This window comes from Ursus americanus, chromosome 28, assembly GCF_024610735.1.
Source record: "Ursus americanus isolate L20-20 chromosome 28, mUrsAme1.1.p, whole genome shotgun sequence".
In the NCBI taxonomy this organism is placed as follows: domain Eukaryota; kingdom Metazoa; phylum Chordata; class Mammalia; order Carnivora; family Ursidae; genus Ursus; species Ursus americanus.
This window is the reverse complement of record NC_142154.1, coordinates 182,180-207,482: the sequence shown is the minus strand read 5'-3', so window position 1 is coordinate 207,482 and position 25,303 is coordinate 182,180. Positions and strand designations below refer to the sequence as shown.

The window sequence follows — 25,303 nt, the reverse complement described above, 5'->3', positions numbered from 1 at the left end:
GGCACAGGGTGGAGAGGGGCCCTGCCTCCTCATCTCTCAGTTTCCAGGTAGGGTCTACATCCGCATGGCCTCATCCCAGGAAGAGCGGGAGGTAGAGAAACAGACCCCTGGAGGGAAGTCAGGAGCTGTCTGGGGAACAGCAAGCTGAGGGCCTTAAGAGGCCAGTAGGAGTTAGATTTGGGTTGTGGGGAATCGGAATCAAAGTTGGTCCGACACCCTGAAGGGATTTCCAGAGGAGAAAGCCCCCGGCGGGTGAAAATAAAGGCCTGCTCCTTGGAGATGAGAGCGGAGCAAAGTATGTTGACCCGGGAAGGAGGACAGGTGACCAGGCCAGGGGACCCCACGTGGACCCCCCCCCGCAGGGGGTGCTGGACCCGCAGGGGGAAGGGGGTGCTGGACCCGCAGGGGAGGTGCGGTACCTGCACGGGAGGAGGGGGGGCGCCGGCAGAACCACGGAGACCGCGCCGCAGCCAGAGCTCCGACCCGCCGAGAAGTCCTGCCTGGCGCCCCGATTTTTCCGGCCCGCCTGCCAGCCCCGCTCTTGGCCCTGGGCGACTTTGGCCCCGGCCCGCGAAGCCGGGACCGCCCGTGGCCCCCCGCCCCCATCTGCTGCTCGGGCCGGGGGCCTGGGAGCGAGCGGTCGTCGGAGCTTCGGCCCCAGCCCAGCCGGAGGTCGGGTGGCCGGGCGCCGCGGAGGGGGGTGTGTACCAGCGGCACTAGGAAAGCGGCCCCGGGGAACGGGCTCCGGCGGCAGCGGAACGCAAGGCGAGGGGAGAGAGAGCGGGACGCCCCGAATCCCGAAGGAAACCGCGCGCGGAGCAGCCGCGGGGACTGGACCCAACTGCTGGTGCCGCTCGGGAGCAGAAACCCTGACCAGTGGCTGTCCACCGGGGGGGCGGGGCGGGACGGGGCGGGATCTCGATGAGCCAATAAGAAACAAGAATCCTAGTTACGTCAGAGGTAGCCGGATTGTGAATGGGGTGACCCCCGAGGGAAGGCGGGGCAGGGCTGCGGAAAGCCAATCAGAAGCCCGATCCCGCCGGCCGGGGCGGGGCGGGGCGCAGCCCAGCCTCGCCCCCCAGTAGTGTGCGCTGATTGGCCGTGGGGGACAGCGAGGGGCCAATCAGAAGTCGGGGCTCGCGGGCTCCGGCTGGCCGAGGCAGCGTCAGGATCGTCGACTGCGGGAGAGCGGTGTCGCCTCAGGATCCCGGGTCGCTGCGGGTGAGCCGACAGGGGAGAGCGGGGCCCGTCCCGACAGCATAGGAGGTGCACCGGGGGGCCCTGTGGTGCGACTCTCCCGCACTGGCCTGGGGACCCTGGCGGAGGAGCGGCCGCGGGTGGGGACGGGGTCCCGGGCTGCAGCCCCCTGACCCCTGCACCCCGACCTCCTTGTTTCCCTGCCTCTCTCTGGTCGCCAGCCCCTCCGCGGCCCTGGCGCACCCCACTCGCCCCCCTGCCCCAGCGGGAGGACTGTGGGGCCCTGGGCTGGCCACAGAGGGCACGGACGTTCCCTGGGCGTGACCCCGCTCTGCACCTTGTGAGGGCAGAGCAGAGGCATTTCGGGAGAAGGGCATGTGTGCAGGGCGTCCAGAGTAGAATCTAAGCGGACTTTGTAACATCTGGCCAGGACGGGGGAGAACCCAGAATAACTCGTGTGTTTGGTCCCGGATACCTCGCACACAGTGCAGAGTTGAAGGTCCAGACCCCCTCGTTATGGGACAAAGGTTGTGGGATTCAGGCATGGGCGGGTGTGGGCTTGGGAAATGTCTGCTCCCTGGGTGCTTTCTCAGAAGCTGGGTAAAGCCCTCTGGCAGCAAGTGTAGACCCACCACCTCTAGGATTTGGATTCTCTTCCTTGTCCCCTCCGCACACCCCAGACTTTGGGGGAACGCAGACGACTCTGACAAACATGTCTCTTTCTCTGTGTTTATTTACTTTCAGGAGCTGACTTGATCTGTGCCGATAGTTTCATAATTTGAGTCCTTGTGTACAAGGGGAAAAAAAGGCAATTTTAAGCTCAAAAAGAAAGAACTGTAAAAGCATGGAAAGTTAGCGCTGCAAGGGGCTTTCAGGGTGGATCTGTCCAACTCCTATTCAGTGGAGATGTGACTGGTCCACAGTTTCCAAGGCCAGGCAGCACAGCTGAGACTAAAATACGCTTTGTTTCTCCCAGCAGAGCACTTTTCCCCCCACTTTTTTTCCTTGTGGTAAAATACACTTGACCGAGCCCCATTTGAGGAAGGTCTGGGAACATTTTCTAGGCTGGAACGGAGACTGGCCTTCTCCACTTGCCTCCTAGGTTCCTTCTATCTTCAAGGATTTATATAATTCATATGAATTATTCTGACATCCTTAACACTTTAGGAGTTGAAAAACTATGACTCCAACTCATCTTGGATTTAAAGCTTTCAAGTGTTTTGAATTTAAAGTATTCTGAATCCTGGCCTTATATCAGTTTATAAATCTCCAGAAAGAATGTTAACATTTCCTTTCAAGTCTTCAAGCTCAAATACAGTGTAATAGGTTATGTTGGTTCCCAGCAGTTTCAGGTGCAAGGATTGCGTTTTGAAACCCCATTCAGGCTTTGTCACAACATCTTTAGTGAACAAAACCTGAAAGCAAATACTCTGGTCAGAAAGTAAACATGAGAAGTGATTGGCAAGAATGCAGTAACTATGACAGGTGGTGGAAACTGGCCCGGGAGGGGCTGGCGGCAGGCTTCGAGCGGGGAGAAATCACTTTGGGAAAGAGGACCTAGGAAGGCAGGGAGGGGAATGGCATTTTAGACTAATATTCTTTTTTTTATAAGATTTTATTTATTTATTTGACAGAGAGATAGGGAGAGAGAGGAGGGGGAGCAGCAGAGGGAGAGGGAGAAGCAGGCTCCACACTGAGCAGGGAACCCCATGCGGAACTCGATCCCAGGACTCTGGGATTGTGACCTGAGCTGAAGGCAGACGCTTCACCGACTGAGCCACCCAGGAGTCCCTAGGCTAATATTCTTATCACCACTTGAGTCATCAGACAATAAACTCGGGCTGAGGCAGGGAGGGGGTCATATGGGAGAGCCCCAGTGTGCCTCCCTGAATTTTATCCCCCTCTCCTCACTGGAGTAAGCTGAGCTTTGGGTTCCATAGATCTGCAGTGATTGGACATTCACGGGCATAGTGTGATTTGGGGAGCTCTGAGAAAGTCCTAAGACCCCCACCCACCCTCAGCCCCTTGTCCTTGCCAATCTCTCACAGGGACTTTTTTCACCTGTAAAATTTACAAGCAGTGAGGTTCACAGATCTTATGCTTACTTAAGTTTTAAGTTTTGATAGATGTATACATCCATGTAACCAAAGCCTAGTCGAGATATAGAAACGTTCCCCTAGAAAGCTGCCTCCCTCACGCCACCTTCCTGCCGGAAGCAATAGCTGCTCTGATTTCTATCCGTAAGAGCTAACTCTTCTTGAGATTCTCCTTATATAACACCACATCCCGAGAACAGCAATCAGAATCATGCCCTGAAATGCAGCCCACCCCCAAGATGTTACTAGTTACTTATGATTTAGTATGAAAGGAGGATTGGAATAAAACTATTTTGGAAAAAGAGGGAAGTAAGGATACGAGGGACTTAATATTTCGTTCTTGAAGGGTGCTCAGAAGCCCCACACTGCTGTATCTGTATCACATAGGTGCTTTGGAGAGATGCCCATGTGTGCAGGGGTTTTTTTGGTTGTTTTTTTTTTTTTTTTAGTTTTTTTTTTTTTTTAAGTAAGCTCCACACCCAATGTGGAGCCCAACACAGGGCTCAAACTCATGACTGTGAGAGCAAGATGTGAGCTGAGATCAAGAGTCAGACGCTTAACTGACTGAGCCACCCAGGAGCCCCTAGATTTTATTTTTAAGTGATCTCTCTACCCAGCGTGGAGCTCAAACTTAAAACCCTGAGATCAAGAGTCACATGCTCTACCCGCTGAGCCAGCCAGGTGCCCATAACTTCTCTTTCAAGCCCCGATTCTGCTTAGCCGTAGAAAACTTATTCTTTACCCTTTAAGGTAAAGTCGGTTCAGTGTTAATCCAGGCACTTCAGGTTTCTATTTACTTTGGGGTTTCTTTGGCATTCTGTTCATTACTTGCGGCCTCGTGACTTGTTGTTTTGAACAGCTTTTGAGTGTTTTACTCTGAGGATAGTTGTGACCATGCGCTAACTTGCGTCGTGTCACAGAGCCCCCTAAGAGCATCTTCGCACCTCCTCAGTGCCTCCCACGGGGCTCTGCGCAGCAGCCCACACTATTGTACCAGACGTGAGCATGATAAGCCAGACGCTGAGGTTGTAATTCAACAGAACTTGTGGATAGCGGAGTAAGATCACCGTGTTTGAACTTCTACTTTAACCCCAAGCTGATGGTAACGTGGTCAGAGGGACAGAACCGCGGGTTAGGAGTCTCGGGAGCAGAGTTACTATAACTCGGCAAGGCGCTCCACCTGTCACGACCTCAGTCTCCCTGTGAATACAGTTGCTGGGGGGAGCGGGGCAGGAATTGGACTAGGGGATACCAGGTGCTTTCCTACCTTCTGTTTGCGAGGTGAGTTTAAAAATAATCTATGATACAAGGATATTTATTCACCTGCCCAAACACCTTCTTTATCTCATTTACTAATTCAATTTTTTTAACTTTACGAGTCAAAAGTAGTAAGAAGTATAGAATCAAGATTGAGCAACATTATGGGTCTGTGTGAAGAAAAATTGTTGAAATACAGGTATTCATTGTCTGTCCTCTTCCTAGTTGGTTGTTTTCTGTAGGTATGATGTCACGTGGGGATGATCCGCAACCACAGGCTCTGGCCAAACCCACCTTCAGTGATGTACAAGCCTCTGCATTAGTGGAATCGGTATTCGGGTTAAAAGTCTCCAAGATCCAGCCACTTCCTAGCTATGATGACCAAAACTTCCATGTGTGCATTTCAAGTACCAATGACACTGCAGATGGGCCAACTGAGTACGTCCTCAAAATAAGCAACACAGAGTCCAGCAAAACTCCAGAGCTGATTGAAGTGCAGAATCACGTCAGCATGTTTCTGAGAGCGGCTGGGTTCCCAACGGCCTCTGTGCACCCTACCACAGGAGGCAACCTCACCTCTCTCGTAGCTGTAGGTAAGAGCCCGCCGCCTTGCCGGTCATCACCGTCCACGGACATTACTGCACTTTGGTTCTAAGTAGAAAGACCAAGAACAGGTTCAGAGCTCCAAGTGTAGACATGGTGATTTCTTCAGTGGTGGGGGGAGCGCAGCACCCCAGAGTGGAGATCGGGGTCTCCGACTCAGATCCAGAGCCTGGATCTGCTCTAACTCTTCCCGGAGAGAGGAGTTGGCGGGCGGGCGGGGGGCATGCCTGAGTGGCTCAGGTCATGATCTCAAGGTTGTGGTCTCAGGGTCATGGGATCGAGCCCCATGTCGGGCTCCACGCTTGGTGCTTGGCCAGGAGTCTGCTTGAGATTCTCCCTCTCTCTCTGCCCCTCCTGCACGCATCCTCTCTCGCTCTCTCGCAAATAAATCTTAAAAAAAAAAAAGAAAAGAAAGCACTTGATGAATGAGTCACTAAGGGCGTATGGAGTTAGGGAAACTTTTTTTTTTTAAACAGAAAAACAAATATTTTTACCCATCAGACCAGCCGTGTGTTTGGTACTGTGGAATAGCAGAAAGAGCAGAGAACTAGAAATCAGGGATTTTCAGTCCCAGCTCTGTCGTTTCTGTGTGCGTGACCTGGGGCACACCGCTTCACATTCCTAAGGCTGCGTGTCCTCATCTGTGGGACTTGGGCCCTTTTCCTTCTCAGTGCTAATATTCTTAGATGAGCCCGTAGAGTTCTCCAAGCAGCGGCCTGAAGTCCGTGCAGTGTAGTCTCGGCATATTTGAAAGGCTGGAGATACTGCCTAGCTGTTCACCAGTTCTGCGTTACTCTGCTGGGCTCCAAACCGCTGGGGCCCTCACCTGTCCCTGAGGAGGGGCTGTGTCCGGTGCCGACACTCGGGCTTCTCCCAGCTGGTGCCTGCAGGAGCCTCGGAAGCTGTCATTCCTCCTGTCACACTGTCCTCAGTGCAAACGTATGAAAGCCGTCTTAGCTCCATTCTGCAGGAGGAGGTCGATGTTTGGGGCTGGGGCTGCGGTGCTGTGGGTGTGTGCGTGGCCGGCTCCGGTGTCCCGGGGTCCGTCTGTCCGGCCCGCTCCGTGGAGTCCTGCTGACTCACTGCAGCGAAGCACGTGTGTTGCTCTTGTTTTATGATGTCTGTGGTTCTCCGTAGTCAGAGTGACCAAGGCAGGACAGCCCCCAGTCATTTCTTGAGAACACTTGACGGGATGTGCTTGCATCCATCCAGATGGCGGCTCCGGAGTCGCAAGCTACCTGGTGAGGCTGCTGTCGTACCTCCCGGGGAGACCCGTCGCCGAGATCCCCAGCAGCCCCCAGCTGCTGTATGAGATCGGGAGGCTCGCTGGCAAGCTGGATGAGACCTTGCAGGTAGGACGTGGGGGTTAGCTTGTTGATGAGAGTTTTTTGTTTGTTTAGTTTTGATTTATTTTACTTGACAAATAAACCCAGGGTCCGACTCCCCTTTTATGCCTGGTGACTCCCTAGGGGTGTTGGGAAGGGAATAGGGCCGCCGATGTGTGAATTTCCCGACCACGAGGCCTCTTCCTGCCCAGGTCTGTGCTTCGCTGGTGTATCGGCAAGATTGCCTGCATTTCTAGACAGTCCTCATGTTCTCTGTGCTGCTCCCTGGGAACAGTCTGTATCACAAAGCAAACCCCGCGGTGTTCACCCAGTGAGGCTTGCTCAGCCAGCACCGGAGGTGAGGCCTTGGCTCCTGTGGGGCAGAAGGACGCATTCAGGTGTTGTGTTCCACAGAAGCGATACCGTGTGTGCTCACAACACATGTGCATGTGTTCAGCAGGTGTGTGCTGAGCACCTCTTGCATGCCAGGCTCTGGGGGAAGAGTACGGGTTCCCCCGTCCTAGAGGAAGGCGCTCAGGGGTGCTGAGAAGTGACTAGTTTGTGCCGCACGGGTGTATGAGCAGTGCCTCGCTGAGTCCTGCTCATTCCACCTTTCACGTGACTGTCTGGCCCGTCCCTCCGCTCCTGCCTTGACGGTGCTCGCTCACCACCGTAGCCTCCCTGTATTCAGGCTTATTCTCCAATTTATTCTTTATACCAGTCCAGGCTTTTTAAAATTACAAATCTGACCACGGGAAGCTGTCAGCGGCTTCTCACTGCTTCGACCTGAAGGCCAAGGTCCCCATGTGGGTCCCCACGTGAGGCCCCGTGTGCCCCGTCCTGCCTACACCACCTCCGTGCCTCTGTCTGTCCGTCCATCTGTCCGTGCCCCCCTGCCGTGTCTCCCCATCACTCCTTGTGGATCCCCGGCGGGGCTGTTCTGTCTCACGTATCTGCACTGGTGCCATTTTCCGAGCCACCTGTAATTTTCCCTGCTTAGCAAACTCCTGCGTATCCTTCAGCACCTGGGTCGGGTGTCACCCGCTCTGTGAAATGTCCCCTGGACCCCTGTCTTCCCGTGCTGTGCATAAATGATCACTTCCTCCTCTTGACCTCCGAACTCAGACCTCCTCCTGTCACTGGCCTTACTAAGCTGTGTTCCAGTTCCCTGGTGCCGTGTAACAAACCATCCCAGAACTTGCAGCATCAAACACGGATTTATTTCTCATGTCTCTGTGGGATGAGTGGATCTTCTGCTCTGCGGGGTGTGGATTGGGGCCATGCATGCAGCCACACTCAGCTGGGAGCTCTGCCCAGGGGGCTGCTGTTCTTCTCTGTGTGGCCTCTCACCCTCCGGGGTGGCCGAACACCCTTTCAGCGTTGGCTGCTGGTTTCCAAGAAAGCAAGCCCCGAGGGGACAAGCCCCATGTACAAATGGTTTTCAAGCCTCTGTTGGAATCATGCTAGCTCATGTCCCATTGGCCAGAGCCAGTGATGTGTCTAATCCCAAAGTCAGCTGAGGAAGCTACATAGGGCAGGAATGAAGGAGCATGGTTCACAGGGGGCATCGGGATAACAGTCAGCCACATACGGTGGTGTAATCGTTTAGTGCTTGTTTGTGCTTCCTGTAAGCTGCGCTACAGAAGACGCAGTGAGCTTCTCGAGAAATGGGTCTACACCTCGAGTATTCATCTTTTCTCCTCAGTGTCTGACAGTGTCAGGCACACAACAGGTGTTCAAGGGGGGCTGGATTTAAAAACACAACAACAATAAACTTCTGAGCTTGTTCTGTTGTTGTTTTTTTAAGATTTTATTTATTTATTTGACAGAGAGACAGCCAGCGAGAAAGGGAACACAAGCAGGGGGAGTGGGAGAGGAAGAAGCAGGCTCCCAGCCGAGCAGAGAGCCCGATGTGGGGCTCGACCCCAGGACTCTGGGATCACGCCCTGAGCCGAAGGCAGACGCTTAACAACTGAGCCACCCAGGCGTCCCTGACCTTGTTCTTAAAAATTAGGAATCCATGAGGCAGAGAAAGGGAGGAAGGGCATTCCAGCTAAAGGGAAGGGCATGCACACAACTGTGGAGATTCAGGGACCGTGTTCCAGAACCAATGAGTAATTCATGGCGGCTGGAACACAGGGGTTAAACCTGAGGGCGACAGAGGACAAAACTGGACATGTGCAGGGGTCAGATTATAAGATACATTATTGTGTATGATACTAAGGAGTTTAGGGAGCTTGGAGGGTTTTAATTTATTTTTCCATTTCTTTTTTAAGCTTAAATTCAATTAACATATAATGTATTATTGGTTTCAGAGGTAGAGGTCAGTGGTTCATCAGTCTTATATAATACCCCGTGCTCCACACATCACGTGCCCCAGCCTGGAGAGTTTTTATTTTTTATTTTATTTTTTTTTTTAAGATTTTGTTTATTTGACAGAGAGAGAGGGAACACAAGCAGGGGGAGTGTGAGAGGGAGGAGCAGGCTACCCTCCGAGCAGGGAGCACGATGTGGGGCTCGATCCCAGAACTCTGGGATCATGACCTGAGCTGAAAGTAGAAACTTAATGGCTGAGCCACCCAGGCGCCCCTGGAGAGTTTTTTAAACAGGAGAAGATTCAAATTTATAGCACTCTGTGGACCAATATGGTGGACAGATTGGCAAAGAGCCAGAATGGATGGAATGTATCTAGGAAGCAAATGCATAATCAGATAAAAGCTGATTGAAGACTTGAACCAAGGAAGGGTTCAAGATATATTTCAGAGACAGAGCCAACCAAATTTGGTGATTGATTTAATGTTAAGCCATGGGAGAAGGAGGGGCTGAGCAAGACATGGATTCTAACCTGTGTCTCGAGGAGGCAGCCTTCTTACCCGACATCAATGACGAGGTAGTCTCCGTAGCCTGGAACAAAGGACAGAGGGGTGACAAAGGGGACATATCAGAGATGGGGGCTGGCAGGGGCTGAGGTCTGTGGAGGTGAAGGCTTCATGCCATGGAGGAAAGCTCACCAGCCTCCGCTGACTTCACTCGTGCCCCTCTCATGGCTCCTGGTGTCAGCCTGCCAGTTTCTACCCATCTGGCTGGTGCTTTAGAAGACTAAGGTGGAGCCTTAGCAGGAGCTAAGTGAGAGAAGGGACTGGGCGGGGGAAGCCCCAGTAGGAAGATTTAGAAGATTCTTATGCCCTCTGTGCCAGAGACTTGATGTCTACAGTCTCCTGGGAACGAGTGGAAGGAATTCTTGGCTGCTTTCTGTCACAGTCTGTGTCTTGGAAGTGGTTCTTGTAGGCAGTGTATCTGAGGTCTTGCTGGTTTCTCCAGTCTGGCCATCCGTGCCCTTCCGCTGCGATGTTGGGCTGGGTCCACAGCGAACCTGTACTGGGCACCCATTACGTCTGAGGTCTTTATGTCTTAGTTTATGGAAGATACTGCGAGGCTGGTGTTGGTACTCGGATTTTACTGTGAAGGAAATAGATCCGAGATATGCAGCCGTAGAGCCTGTGGCGACCCGGCCGTGTCTGACCCCCGGGCCGGATCGGGGTCCTCTCCCACTCCTACCCGAGCCTGGACCCTCTCCTGCGGGCCGCGGGGCTAACCGCGCGGCTGCTTCAGGAGCGGACCCAGAACCTGACCCGGGTGCGCCGTCGCTCCATCGCAAGCCTGGCAAGAGCGTTCTGCTGTACTTTCGTTAAACACAAAAGTTAGAAGTGCGCACGGTGAAGCTTCCCGACAGCGCAAACGCGGGGAAGCAAACCTTTTCTCTCCTCCGCGGCACGTCCGTTTTGCAGTCCGACCCCAAGGCACAGCTTCTAGCAGCCTTCCAGTGCTCACTGCGCGGAATGTTCTTGTGACCTGGAGTGGCCCGCAGCACGCCTGTGCCCAGGAGGGTCAAACCGTGTCGCGGGAGGGTAACCGGGCGCTGCGAAGGCTGACTCTGCGGGGGAGGAGGCTGCGGGGCAGGAGCTGCCGGTGTCACCGCTGGACTCAGGGCGCAGACGCTGTGCGCACCAAGCTTAGCTCAGCAAAAGGAAGGCGCAGAGCCGTTCACGTGTAGAAAGTACCCCCTGTGCTGGGGGCTCCCACCGAGGCCACTTAGCAAGGACGTGGTGGGGGTGGTGGAGGCATGGGGGGGCGTGTCCAAATTCCGGGTCTCAAGAGTGGATGTTCAAGTCCATTGAGAGGAACGTTTTTAAAGAAGTAGAATAAAATCCAGAGCGCCAGAGTACATCGTGTGATGGTCCATGTACTGCTCACAGACACTGGTTTTGCTCGTATGTGTTACCTGTGTCCTGGGTTGTCCCGGAACGTGTCTTTATCTCGTGAGAAGTCATGTCCGACCAACTGAAAGCTGCTTGGCTGGGTGGCCGCGAGCAGTGACTCACCTCGTTCGCCTGCTCTGAACTCAGTTTCCCCTTCTGTGCCATGATGGTCAGAGCCGTATCAAACTCCAGATAGAGTGGCCCAAGGCTAAAGGCCCTGGCAATTCTAGAATTTTCTATTCTAAGAGCATTCATTTATTCAGCAGCTATAGCCTGAGCAGTGTGTTTTGTGAACCCGGCACTGTGGTAGGCGCGTGGATCCAGTAATCAGGCTTATCTCACAACAGAAGCACCGGCTCCGGGAGTAACAAGTCGCATTGCTCCCTTCCACCGCACCCCCTCCCAAGAGCATTTATTGAAATTGGAGACTTTTCCCCAAGATTTCTAGGACCTTTACAGAGAAAAAGAGAATAGATGTTTTTCCAGCTTGAGACCTGTTCTGAACTTTTTTTTTTTTTAAAGATTTTATTTATTTATTTGACAGAGAGAGAGACAGCCAGCGAGAGAGGGAACACAAGCAGGGGGAGTGGGAGAGGAAGAAGCAGGCTCCTAGCGGAGGAGCCTGATGTGGGGCTCGATCCCATAACGCCGGGATCACGCCCTGAGCCGAAGGCAGGCGCTTAACCGCTGTGCCACCCAGGCACCCCTGTTCTGAACTTTCTAGCTCGATAATGCTTCCATTCATTTTTAATTTTTAATTTTTAATCTGATTTTTAAAATACTTGTTTTTCAGAGACATCAGTGGGGCACATCATGGTCCTCTCACTTTATCTTTGGGCCTCCAGAGGGCAGATCACTTTTACTCTCTCCGTACTTCGCCTGGTTTTCTACCACCAAATGGCAGCACCCAGGGAGGCCTTGACCAGACCCTCACGTGCTTTGACTTTCCTGTAGCATTGGAGGCCATTTCTTTTTTTAAAAGATTTTATTGATTGATTGATTGATTGCTCTCAGTTACCGAGAACCCATGGCTATTCTCATGGCAAAGCAGAAAGAGGACATTTCCTGCTTCACGTTGCTTTTTGTTGGAGGCCTGGGGAAAGGACAAAACGGGAGCCTTTTACTCTCTTCACACTTCGCCTGGTTTTAAATTTATATATATATATTTATATATATTTATATCTAAAATATTTATACATATTTACATAGAAAATATTCTTAAATGTTTATATATAAAATATATATTCATAAAATATTTATATCTAAAAAATATATATTTATATTAGTGTCAGAGAAAATTAACTCTTAGCTAGCGACTGAGCAGAGCCAACAACCCCACATCCAAGCCTATATTGCCTTCAATTATCAGTGTTCTCTTCTCAAAATTGAGATTGCAATATGTCTCCAAGGGTAATAAATTTAAAATTTTATTATACTGAATTTTACAAAGAAAATACGTTTTATCATCGTTTTTGAGAATGTGGACACTTGCAAAAGAGATTTGGAAACTGTCCCTCTAATTACTGTGCCCTGTGATAAGTACGTATTTAATATCTTAAGGCTCTTTCTTTGGGAAGGAGTAGACAGAGAGTAGAGGTTTTACAAGGAAAATAGCAAATAAAGCAAAGATTCCATTTTCAGCACGAAAAGCATTTCCTCTGTGTTGTCCAAAAAGCTCAGACCCTAGCAAGACTTAGTAATGCAAATATTGGCTTCAAAAGAGGAGACTTTTTCTGGAATTAGGGCTAGTTCTGAAACCTGGGGCATTCTTGGCTCTAGAGAATAAAAAATGTAACCCAACCTCACTTTTCCAGTGGGCTCTGGTCTCTGGAAAGCTCCATGTTGCCGCTGTAAGTTGGCAGCCAGGGCTAAAGGTGGTGAAATCAAGGGAAAGAAACCTGCATCTAGCCTCTAGGTCGTTCCTCTGCTTCAAGTGGTTTCCTTGCCCCAGGGCAGATTTCAATGGCAAGCCCAACTATTTAAACCACAGAGAAGAGCATTGCTTTGCACCGTACAAAAAATGCTATTTGATCTATACCGTGTGAGCATAATGAAAATACTGTGTTTTGCGTGGTTTCAACTAGGCAGTTTGTGAGTTTATAGCAAATTGAATGTTGAGTTTGAGTTGTGCGAATTTGGAAAATCTTATGCAAATTGTGGAGTGAGATTTCTTTCCCTGATAAATGTAATTTTGTGTATGGCAGGCATTTTTCAGCATTTGCAACATTTTTGGTGTTTGAGAACTGGAACATTTGCATATTTTGTTAAAGAATAAGAAAGAGCAGTACCAACTTCGGTAAATTCTGCTCTTTATAATTAAATCAGCCATGGTTGTTTTCCCTCTAGAACATTCTGTAAACTTAAATAGCACTGAGTTCAGTCCAATGTGATCTCGCGGCTTAGAAAAAATGTCATTGCATTCAATGGAATCTAAAGGTTTGACAGATCTAATGAAATATAGCCCTGGTAATCAGATCCCATGAATAATACTAATGGTAAATCGGGTTTTCTTTTTAAAAATTAATACTTCATAAAATGACATTGTATTCCAAAACTGAATAGAGTCAACTCGGTGCCTTTTAATGAAACTTAAAGTGGACGTGTTAACCGAAACCCATATTTACCCTGAAAATATGTCAGCAACTTACGGAAGGAGATTTGCTGTGAATGAGATGATCTTTTTCAAACAATTTTTGAGTTTGCATGTGGATCAGGTATTTTGACAGATAAACTCATTCTTGTTAATCTAACACCAAATTGATTCAAATAAATAACTGGCTGATTGGATGTTTTTCATCGAGTTGGCTTAACACATTTGGCCAGATTGACTTCTTGTTTCGGTATGTGGTAGTCACAACTAAAGAATTTCCTTAACTAAACTAAACCCGCTGTGCTTAAAGGCTCTGGGAACCATCAGTCAGTCCCTTTCCAGGCTCCAGAGCACTTCTCATCAACCAGGAAATTGGTTAATCTGACCAGCAGTTTTAGAACATTTCAGATGTTTATTCAGCTGGCAAACCATGACTGATTTTCCTATTTTTTCCCACTGATACAAAGAAAACAAACAACTCTTTACTGAGGTGCTCTCTTCCATCTCTAACACGATATATTCTATTTCTGAGGAGATGTTAATCCATGGTGAAACGAATTAACAGGGTGAAGGGGCACGTTCAGGATTCAAGAGGACAGGGACACTGTAGAATAGCACACAGGATCCTGAGGGTTAGTTACAGTCAAGAATTCAAGAAGTATTCCTCGAGCATTGAACCTAATAGGTGTAAAAGATAAGACATAATGCCTGTACCTTTAGTTTCAGTTCAATAGAGGGAGTTAAAATAAGCATACCAATGGAATGGAGACCACAGGACAAAGCACAGGGAAAGGACATTTAAGTTAAGGTATGACTTTGGCCATGTTCAACTCTGATTTTCTCTTACATCTAAAATTGGCCAATAATAGCCAACTTACATTGCTGCGAGATTTCAAAGAAAATGCCCATGTGAGAGAACTTTTGTAGTGGAAACCTATGCAAACTTACTATCATATATGCTACATGCACATGTGTCGGTATCATACATACATGGATACTACATGTGTGCATATATATATCATATTATGTATAAAAAGGGAACTAGAATACGATGGGATTTCAACAGCACTGGTGTCGGGAGAATTTATAAGACGACGATTTACCCTCGTTCCCCTCCCCTTCCTCCTCCTCGCTAAATTGATGGTCAGATTCTTTTATTATTGTAACTGCGATGGAATACAATTAGGAATGGAAGCGTGTTTCCAGGACCCTAATAGGAATTCTATCGTTGTCAACCCAGTTTCCCTGTCCATGGAAGATTTCTTTTTGCTAGCCCAAAAGCAAAATCCATCCACCTAGTAAATTATCGAGGAAGTAGGGAAGGTGAAAGAGGAAAAGGAAAACAGTTGGCACTTGGAAGGTGGGCAGAAGGTCTTCTGACAAGGGGCTTAAGGACAGCGGTGCTGCAGCAGTGATGCGGGAGAAAGAAGCGAGTTAGAGAAGACTGGGAGTTTCACTAAGTGCTGCTATGGTTAATGTGTTTGGATTTCTTTTACTGTCCTACAAGGTATTTCAGGAAAGAATGCAATTTATTTTTCCTCCCCTTTGCTATTTGCACTGTGTTTCATAAACATAATACCAATACTGAGCCACATGGGTTTGGATATATTCAGTATTGAAAGCGACAGACCAAACAAGGAGCACCGGCCCTTCGCGGTGCTTACGTTCAAGCGAGGACAGACAGTAAGGCCAGAGGTGAACTATGGAGAGTGCTAGCAATACACACTAAAAGCTTGGGAAGAAAACATCAGCGGAGAAGAGGGCCGTGAAGGATTGGCAAGAGGGCTGATTTCAGGTGGAGTGGCCAGGGAGTCCTCCCACAGAAAAGAGCTGGTAGACGTGAACGCCCTGGCCGTCTGGGCGGGGGGAAGCAGCGAGGGCAGAGGCGGAGAGGTGGAGGTGTGTGGGCATGGTCTTGAACAGCAGGGAGGCCGGTGTGGTTGCAGGAGAGTCAGCAAACATTAGAAAGTGATGTCAGGGGCGCCTGGGTGGCGCAGTCGTTAAGCGTCTGCCTTTGGCTCAGGGCGTGATCCCAGCGTTCTGGGATCGAGCCCCACATCAGGCTTCTTTGCTGGGAGCCTGCTTCTTCCTCTCCCACTCCCCCTGCTTGTGTTCCCTCTCTTGCTGGCTGTCTCTCTCTGTTAAATAAATAAAATCTTAAAAAAAAAAAAGTGATGTCAGACAGGTAATAAGGCGCAGGTCGTATGGGGAGAACAGAGTCTAACTGCCTCCATCTCCTGCGGGGGGGCTCCGCGGAGTCCCCTTTGCACAGCTACGAAGACCAAGTGAGACGGGGACATGCATTCAGCGCGATGAGCTCCTGGGCCAGTGTGCAGCCAGAACCATCTTGTGGGGGGGATTGATGGAGCATGTTGGTGATCGTTGGGTGCCCTCCCCCATGCTCCTCACACCAGGCCTGGGAGGGCGGTCTCTCGCCCACCCAGCTGTCCATCGTGGTCGTTCTAACTGTCCATACTCTAAGAGTTTCTTGTCTTTGATTTAGACATTCCATCACCCAAAGCTAAGTAGTCTTCGTCGGGAGAACTTCATTTGGAATCTGAAAAACGTTCCTCTGCTGGAGAAATATCTGGATGCCTTGGGCCAGAGCCGAAACCGGGAGATTGTCGTGGAGGTCATTCAGCTGTTCAAGGATGAAATCCTGACCAAGCTAAGTCACTTTCGAGAATGTGAGTATCTCCCCCCGCCCATCAAGTAAGTGTCTTTCTTGCTATTTAAATTGTCGCGTTTCAGAGCATCAGAAAAGTGTGGACATACAACTTAGTTTTACCGAGTCTTTAAATTGTGTCGTGTTTGCTCCTGCTACTTTTTAAAGAATAGTACTTTTATTTTCCTTAAAATGGCTACGTTTGAAATCCTCTCTAAACTTTACATGGTTACACCTCTCCCTCCCTTCTAAAGGAGCACGTGTTCTAATACCGTTACTATATGTGTTCCTAGATGATATGCGATAATGTTTTGCATGTTTTCCATTGTTAGACGGCATCAGATGGTGTTACCTTCTTTTCTTAGTCAACATCATGTTTTCCAGATTGATCTATTTCGTATGTGTCGCTCCGGTTCATTTCGTTCATTAACTGCCGAAATGTATTCCACAGCATGTATGTACCATAATTTATTTGAACGTACCGTGTTATTTTTGGTCTCATCTCTTGTTGACAGAATTTTAGGTTGGTTCCCTTTTTTTTTTCTTTTTTGCTACATCACGGGACTCTTGTGAGCACGCTAGTGCATGTCTCCTCATGGACGCAGATAACAGTTTCTCCAGGGTGGAAGCAGCCTCTGACGGGGCATGAAGCACCAGTCAGAGGACAAGGAAGGAAGGGGCACTTGCAGCAAGCCTGACCTAGGCCTCAAGCTCCCTCTGCCTCTGTTTTCAGTAGCGCTCAGCTCTGGCTGCTGTCACAAGTACGGAGGTGGGGGCTTTAAACAGCAGACATGGATTTCCCACAGTTCTGGAAGCTGGAAATCTGAGGTCCAGCTGCCAGCAAAGTCAGGTTCTTTCCCAGGCTCCAGCCACCTTCTCTCTGCTCCTCGCGTGGGGGACAGACAGCACCATGGTCTCTGGTGTCTCTTCTTAGAAGGGCACTAATCCTGTCCTGAGGGCCCCACGTTATGACTCATCCAAACTCCATGGCCTCCCAAAGACCCCATCTCCAAATACCACCACACTGCGGGGGTGGGAGCTTCAACATACGAACTGGAGGGGGGGCAGTCACAATTCAGTCCACAGCATTTACTTTGTGTGAACGCAATGCAAGGAGGTAGCGTAAAAATAGACTTGATTTCCCCCCTCAAATCTGCCCCCCCCAACTCATCTTCACCTCATTGAAATGGTCTCCACCATTCACCTCGTTGATCTGGCCAAAAACCTGGGAGTTGGCAGCCTTGACTTTGTTCTTTCTCACACACCTCATATGCAATCAGATTCTACCAGTTCTAATTTTACTTTCCCCCACTTACTACTGCTGCTTGGTCCCAGCCTCCCTCATTCCTCATCTGGGTTATTGGGTGTACGTCATGCGTGCTGTGGTGGGCCTGCTAGGTCGTAGGACACGTCTATGTCCAGCGATACAAGATGATGTTGAACAGTTTTCCAAAGTGGTTGCTGACTGTGTGCTACCGCTCGCACAGGGCAGTTTTCATTGCTCTACACTCTTGCTATCATCAGACGTTTTAGCTTTCGCCAATGTGATATGAACATAATGATTTCTCACTGTGCTTTTACTCAACAATTCCCTATCTATTGGCCATTTGGATACACTCTTTTGTGAAGTGCCTAGTCAAGTCTTTTGTCAGGTTTTCTACTGGGGTTTTTTTCTCATTGATTTTAGAAGTTCAGAATATTTTCTGGATACAAATCCTTCGTTGGTTATAGTTTGTCCCATTCTGTGGCTTGCCTTTTCTCTGTCTTTATGATGTGTTTTGATGAATAGTCTTTAATTCCCTGGTTTCAAATATAGCCATCTTCTATTCCGGGGTTAGTGTTTCGTGCCTTGTGTAGACATTTTTCCCTACCTTGTGGTTATGAAGATATTCCTGTTATCTTACTAAAGTGTTAGTTTTTGCCTTTCATTATGGGTCTGTAAGCCATCTGAAGTTTACATATGGTGTGCATTTTTCTTACGACTGCTAACTTTTTCACCAACATTTATTAAAAAGCCATCTTTTCTCCCTTTGTTTTGCAGTACCACCTCTGCTATAAATCAAATGTGTGGGGGGCTCTCTATTTTATTGCCCTGTTCTATTTGCCTACCTCTGCTCACATACCACACTGTGTATCAGCTAGGCAAGGTTATGCTGCGGTAACAAACAGCCCCCAAATTCTTGCGGACTGCAATAGCAAAGATTTGGTTCTCACTCCGGCTGCATGTCCAGCATGGACTGGGCGGGGTTCTGTTCTACGGACTCTCACTTTGGGATGGAGACGGATGGAACTTCCACCAACTGGAGTATTGCTATAGCTGGGGAAGGAGAATGTAGGTCACTGCATACTTGCTCTTACATCACTTCTGTTCATATATCAGGGGTCGAAAAAAGTCACATGGCCATACACAACTTTTTAGGGAGCAGAGAAGTGCAACCCAGCATGTTCCTGGGAGGAACATAACTGGAATATTTGTGAGTATTTCTAAAGATTAGCATGCTATCTTCATTTTTTTAACTTTTAAGGTTTCATAGCTGGTAGAACATGTCCTCCCACCTTCTTGTTCTTTTGTAAGAGGGTCTTGACTATTTTTGGTCCTTTTTCATTTCAGTTACTATCAATTTTGTAATCAGTATGTCATATTTTTTAAAAAAATTGTGAAGGTTTTGGTTAGATTTGGTTTGAATCTGTATATAAATTTGGAGAAAATGGATAGTATAACATATTTATATTTGTTTATATTACACTTATAAGATTGAGGAATCTAATTCATGAACATTGGTCTGTCTCTGCATTTATAGAGGTCTGTAAAAGACGTTGATGATGACGTTTTTAGTCACCCTTCTGTTGTTGATTTCTACTGTAATTGCACTATGGGCAGGGAACATATGTCATATCAGTGCTGCCCAGTAGAATTTCTTCAATGGTGAAAGTGGTGTATATCCGCGTGGTCCAGTATGATAGTTTCTATGCAACTACTGAGCATTTGAAATGGGGCTAGTACAACTAAGGAGCCAGATTCGCATTTTATTTAATCTTAATGAATTTAAATAGCAGTGTATGGCTAATGGCTACCATATGGGATAGAGTAGCTTTATATGATTTCAGCACTGGCAAATTTGTTAAGATTTACTTGATAATCCAGTATTTGGTGAATTTTAAAAATGGTCCATGTCTGGGGCGCCTGGGTGGCGCAGTCGTTAAGCGTCTGCCTTCGGCTCAGGGCGTGATCCCGGCATTCTGGGATCGAGCCCCACATCAGGCTCTTCCGCTGGGAGCCTGCTTCTCCCTCTCCCACTCCCCCTGCTGTGTTCCCTCTCTCGCTGGCTGTCTCTGTCAAATAAATAAATAAAATCTTTAAAAATAAATGGTCCATGTGTGCTGAAAAAGAAAGTTTATTCAGTGATTGTTGGGTGCAGTTATTTATATGTTAGTAGGTCACGTTTGTTACCATGTTGTTTAAATTCTCTATACTATTGACATTTTTTGCCCATGTATTCTAACAATTATTGAGAAAAGTGTATTTTAAATCTCTCACTATGATTGTGGACTGTCTGTATTTTATGTGTATTTCCGTCAAAATGCGCTTGATATACTTTCAGCCCATGTGCACATAAACTTAGAACTGGTGTCTCCTAGCGAATTGAAGCTCCTGTGGATATAGTATCCGTCCTTCTTTCTTCTACGTTTTGCCTTAATGTCTGTTCCATCTGACATTATGTAGCTGTGCTGTCTTATTTCGTACTCTTGATTTCTGTCTGTTCCCACTCTTTTCTGTGTCCTCTCTTCTTTTGACTTAATTGTTTTTTAGGTCATTCTTTTCATGATTGTATCTTTTGTGTGTGTGTCCAGAACTTTGGGAACTATGTGCTTTCTTTCTACTGTTTGGGTGGTTACCCTAGAGATTCTCATATGTGATTCTAACTTACCAAAGTGTAATGTGACCCAAGACAACATAAGGACCTAAAGATACTTTAAGTACATTGATCTCTGTCCTGGCTTATAAGCTATTGTTTTAGTAAACTTTAAATCTATATTTTTGTACTCCAAAAGACATTATTATTTTTCTTTCATATCCAAGTTTGTTTAGATTTACTCCTATGTTGGTTTCATATCTTCTAGCACCTCAAGCTTTCTGCCTGGCGCCGTTTTTTTCCTGCCTGGAATACATCCCATAGAATGTCCTTTAGTGCAGTTCTCTAATGGTGAACTCTCTGTGGTTTTATTTGTCTGGAAATGGTTCTATTTTCTCTTCATTCTTGAAGGATATTTTCACAGCCTGTAGGACTTTAGGTTTCAGGGTTTTTGGGTTTTCGGGTCCCACTGTCTCCTAATTCTCCATTCCTGCTGAGAGGTCAGCTGTCGGTCTGCAGCTCCTTTGAAGACCGCCTGCCTTTTTCCCTTTGGGGTTCTCGTAGGATGTTCTCTTTTTCTTTTCTTTTCTCTCTCTCTCTCTTTTTTTTAAGATTTTATCTATTTATTTATTTGACAGAGAGAGAGACAGCGAGAGAGGGAACACAAGCAGGGGGAGTGGGAGAGGGAGAAGCAGGCTTCCCACTGAGCAGGGAGCCTGATGCAGGGCTCAATCCCAGGACCGTGGGATTGTGACCTGAGCCGAAGGCAGACACTTAACAACTAAGCCACCCAGGCACCCCAGGATGTTCTCTTTTTCTTAAATGATTTTTTTTTCTTAATATACTTGGGTTTCTCAAATCTGTGTGTGGATATTATCTTTCATCAGTTGCAGGAAATTCTTGCCCAGCTCTTCTCTTTCCTCCTTTTGAGCTCCGTTTAAGCTCTTGTTCGGTCTCTCACTGAATCTTCTGTGTCTCTTCTCACCTGTGTGTGTGTGTTTCATTTTTTTCTGTGCCCATGCTGCATTTTGGATAATTCTCTGACATGTCCTCTAGTTTATTGATTCTTTCTTAAGTTATGTCTAGTCTGTTATACCCACCCACTGCATTCTTAATTTCTTTCATTATGTTTTCCAGTTTTAGAATTTCTTCTTTTTTAATTAAAAAAATTTTAAATTATTTTTTGTTCTAATTCAGTGTAATTAACATGCAGTGTCGTATTAGTTTCAGGTGTACAGTAGAGCAATTCACCACTTCTGTGAATCACTCAGTGCTCATCACCGTAAGTGCACTCCTCGATCCCCATCACCTGCTTCATAGAAGTTCTTCCGGTTATTTTTCCAGAGTCATTGCCTTGTGTGCAGAGAACATACTATATACCAGCACATAAGGAAGGAAGTCACCATGAGCAAGAGCCAAAAGGAACTACCTGAGGGGCCCGTGGTTGCCTCTGTCCGTAGAACATGCAACTCTTATCTTGGGGTTGTAAGTTCAAGCCCCATGGTGGGTGTGAGATTAGTTAAGAATGATTTTTAAAAATCTTAAAAAAAAAGAAAAGAAACTAACTCAAAACTGAAACAAAGACGTTGGTAACTGGAATGACTTGACATTGAATGTATTCACACAGCAACCTGGTTCTGCATTTGGTTTCAAGGTTCTGCTTCTGTCCTTCTGCCTGTGTGGACCATAGCAGTCTGAGCAGTGGACTGGGAGCAGATTTGTCCTCCTTTCATGAGTTCGGAAGGCCTTCCCACTGCCTTTCGCGTCACACAGTGAGGCTTCTCCCACACCCAGCAGGTAGCATTTCCAGTTCCGGTTCTCCCAAAGGGGTAAGCACACTGCTGGGCACAGTAGACAGACCCGCGGCTGCGTTCCTGCTCGCTGCGTGGCATCTATCGTCTGTTTTTTAGTATACAGATCCATCTTGTTTTTGAGGTTGGCCGTATCTTTATTTTCTCTTTTTATTGTCATCATTCCTAGGTATGTTGCACGCAGGAGGGTTATCAAAGGATGAATTCACTCTGCCATCTTGATCAGGATGCCTTCTCTTTCTTTAATTCTCAAATTCAACAACGTTTGTCATTTTCCCCAGGCATTCAGTAGCTCTCTCGTTTCTCGACGGGCCACTGGACATGTGGAGAGAAGCAATAAAATGCTTGCGAATATACAGACTGCATTCACAAAGTAACATATTTCCTTGGTTCTAAAATCCCATTTGATCGTATAAGAGGCACCATTGCTTTGCCTCTAAGGAAGAAAAAACATTGCCGGTGAAACCATTGACATGGTGCCAGTTGTATAATGAATCCCAGTTCCACAAAAGTGTACTTTAGAATCTGGTTTACAGTAACGTTCGCTAAATTACTTCCGCATGATTTACTCAATCCCAAGTCACACAGAAGAAATCACCGTTATACTCAGAAGTGAATGTTACAGACTTTCTGTCACACACTTATCGTAAAGGTCCAACGCTCACTGCTTCATGCTCACGGATGCCCCCATCTCTTCCTAATCCTGAGCCAGCTTTTGAAATCAGAATTTCTCAGACTGTTCCTGATGGAAGACAGGGATGGTTCCCCCACCCCACTGCCTGCTGCACGACCCTACTGTTCAGGACCGGTTCACAGCTGCACCACACACGGCTTACATGTGAATTCGATAACACCAGACCGGTCTCTACTCTGTTAATGAGATACGTCCACTGATCACACTCTTAGGTGATACATGTGAATTCGATAACACCAGACCGGTCTCTACTCTGTTAATGAGATACGTCCACTGATCACACTCTTAGGTGACAACTGCTATAAAATTTTCTGAACACTCTCAATTTGTGTTATCTCATACAGACTAGTAAGAGTTTGTGGACCAGCACTGACCACAGACCCCCACCTTGAGGGGTACTAACTGGAGATAGCAGCATCTAGTCTAGTGATCAAGACTGTGGAAATTCAGAATTATTTGTCATCAGAAAATTTTTTGGAAATCCTAGGTTAACATAAAGACACATCTGGCCCATTCTAAGACTCTTGATTTTTCTTCTTCTTTTTTTCTTCTTTAAGATTTTTTTTATTTTAAGCAATCTCTATATCCAACACGAACTCAGACTCACAACCCCACGATCAAGAGTTGCACGTTCCACCGACTGAGCCAGCCAGGCACCCTTAGGACTGTTTGTTTTGTATAATAATATGACCATATGTATATTCCTTTTACACATTTCTGGTTTGGGGCAGTTCTGCCTCTCCCCTCACTCTGCTGGCAGTCAGAACCAGGTGTTTGCAACAACCACAACCTGCATCGTCGGGCCTCGTACTGATTAGAAGCAAAAGCAAATACAACTACTGAAATTAACTGCTTTTTTCCCTTTCAGAGGAAATTCTTTTATTTCAGGAAGAATAGGGTTTGACTCTACCTCTGACTGCTCGTCACGTTTGAGTGGCCATGCCCCAGAAACAGGAGCTGGGCAGAGAAGGAGCTGGGGAATTACATGTTTGCATGTGGCTTGATTTTTCTCCTTGCAGGTATCAATCATGGAGATCTTAATGACCATAATATTTTAGTGGAGTCCAGCACGTCAGCCTCCGGCGATACCTCGTACCGAGTGTCTGGGATCTTGGACTTCGGCGACATGGGCTACGGCTACTACGTGTTTGAAGTGGCCATCACCATCATGTACATGATGGTTGAGAGCAAGAGGCCCGTACACGTGGGAGGTCACGTCCTTGCAGGGTTTGAGAGCGTCATCCCGCTGACGCCCGTAGAGAGGGGCGCCTTGTTTCTACTCGTGTGCGGCCGCTTCTGCCAGTCCCTCGTCATCGCTGCGTACTCTTGCCAGCTGCACCCGGAGAACAAAGACTATCTCATGATTACCGCAAAAACCGGGTGGAAGCACTTGCAGCACATGTTTGACCTGGGTCAGAAAGCTGTGGAAGAAATCTGGTTTGAAACTGCCAGGTCCTACGACTCCGGGGTCTCCCTGTGACTCGGGGAAACTTCCCATGAGCTCCGATCATGAAAAACCCAAGGGGACCAAATCTAATTCTACCAAGGATGTCCCTGCACAGTGAGGAATGAACAGACGGAACGGACCAGTGCACATGAAAGCACGAAGGCCTTCAAGCAATCTCACGACCACTCCTTAAATTTACAGAAGTGCCCCCTGAGCAGGCACGTCTCTCTGGGGGTCCTGCTTGCCTCATGTATAAAACATGCGAAATCCTGTTTTGAATCAGATCATGTCTCAAGATCTAGTCCAGCCCTGAGCTCAGTGACTGTGCTAAACTTTGAAAGGAGCACATGTGTATGGATAGATGCACGTATTTTAAACAATTGGGCGTAATCCAGGGACCTGGTGAACAAGCACCAATTCTGTGAAGCCTCCTCCCCTCGCTCCGTTTCTCTAGAACCCCACACTGTACTCTGTCTTTTTGATGGCACGTCATTTGGTAGTGTGGGTGATGACCTAAGAGCTATTCGAGGGCAGAGACTACATCAAACTACTTTTTGTCTCTCATCCCGTTTTTTATACCTGATATCTGCTTTCCCGTGGTTTTAAAAGATATTTGCAAAATTAATGTATGCTAAAAGAAAGGTGTGAGAAGATGAGGCACAGACTAAGATATAGACAGTGTCCCTAAGAAAAAGTGTTCACGTGCTTGAGGGGGCAGTTGAAACTGAACCTCTAGAGACGGATGCTGGAAGATACTCGGCCCGCGAGGAAGCCAAGGCAGGCCTCCAGGCGAGGCCACTAACTCCCGCCTGAGCTTCCTAAACAGAACGGTTAGTTTTCAGATTGAGACTAAGAAAGTCTCTAAGCAGATATTTTAAAATCGCTCTCATTCATGGTTCTTTTCATATGAATGCGATGTTGGTGAACTGTAGCTCACCGTAAACTTGACGTTCCTTATACCACTGTTTGTGTCATGGATGTCTCTTCATGTGTCCCTCGGGATGATTTATTAAATGGCTGTTTACTTCTTCTCGTGGGTTTGTCCATTCTCTAAGACGTTCCAGGTCTACAACCCTGGACATTCAAACACCCTTTCAGGGACGTCTCTTTCAATGTATGTGAACAGCCATTGCTTCTCTGTCTGTGGGGTCGCCTCATTAGACGAAATTCCAGTGTACTTGATAGGGTTTATTATGAATAACAAAGACACTCCTCTCTCTACCATTCAAGAGATTATGAGGGTTTTAGAGGCGTTGTGCCAGAACCGGACGAAAACCAAACCTGTATTTCTTCTTATATCACAGTATTTTACATGCATTATCTCATTGAATCTCCACAACAAGCCCATGAGAGAAGTAGTGCTGTGATCAATCCCCATTTTCAGACGAGGATTTGCTTACAGAGCCAGGGTCCCAGTCTTCTCCTCCTCCCACCCACCATGCATGCGTGCATGGGCACGTCTGTGTTAGGATCAAATGAGATCACTCACATGAAAGCACTTACGC

The 25,303-nt window shown here is 47.6% G+C and overlaps 1 protein-coding gene across 1 annotated transcript; it reads left to right on the top strand.

Annotated features, from left to right (window-relative positions):
* Nucleotides 1-1,111: 1,111 nt before the first annotated feature.
* Nucleotides 1,112-24,828, top strand: HYKK (hydroxylysine kinase). Its single transcript, XM_045804434.2, has 5 exons — nucleotides 1,112-1,221; nucleotides 4,776-5,143; nucleotides 6,366-6,505; nucleotides 15,831-16,014; nucleotides 23,371-24,828. The coding sequence occupies exons 2-5, from the start codon at nucleotides 4,795-4,797 to the stop codon at nucleotides 23,829-23,831; spliced, it is 1,134 nt and encodes a 377-aa protein (XP_045660390.2). The 5' UTR covers nucleotides 1,112-1,221; nucleotides 4,776-4,794; the 3' UTR covers nucleotides 23,832-24,828.
* The last annotated feature ends 475 nt before the right edge of the window (nucleotides 24,829-25,303 follow it).

Bases quoted from the DNA above. Each gene is read 5' to 3' on its own strand.
- HYKK (XM_045804434.2), top strand. From the start codon at position 4,795: ATGATGTCACGTGGGGATGATCCGCAACCACAGGCTCTGGCCAAACCC. The intron at 5,144-6,365 runs GTAAGAGCCCGC...GCATCCATCCAG, and splicing joins CACCTCTCTCGTAGCTGTAG to ATGGCGGCTCCGGAGTCGCA. The intron at 16,015-23,370 runs GTGAGTATCTCC...TTCTCCTTGCAG, and splicing joins GCTAAGTCACTTTCGAGAAT to GTATCAATCATGGAGATCTT.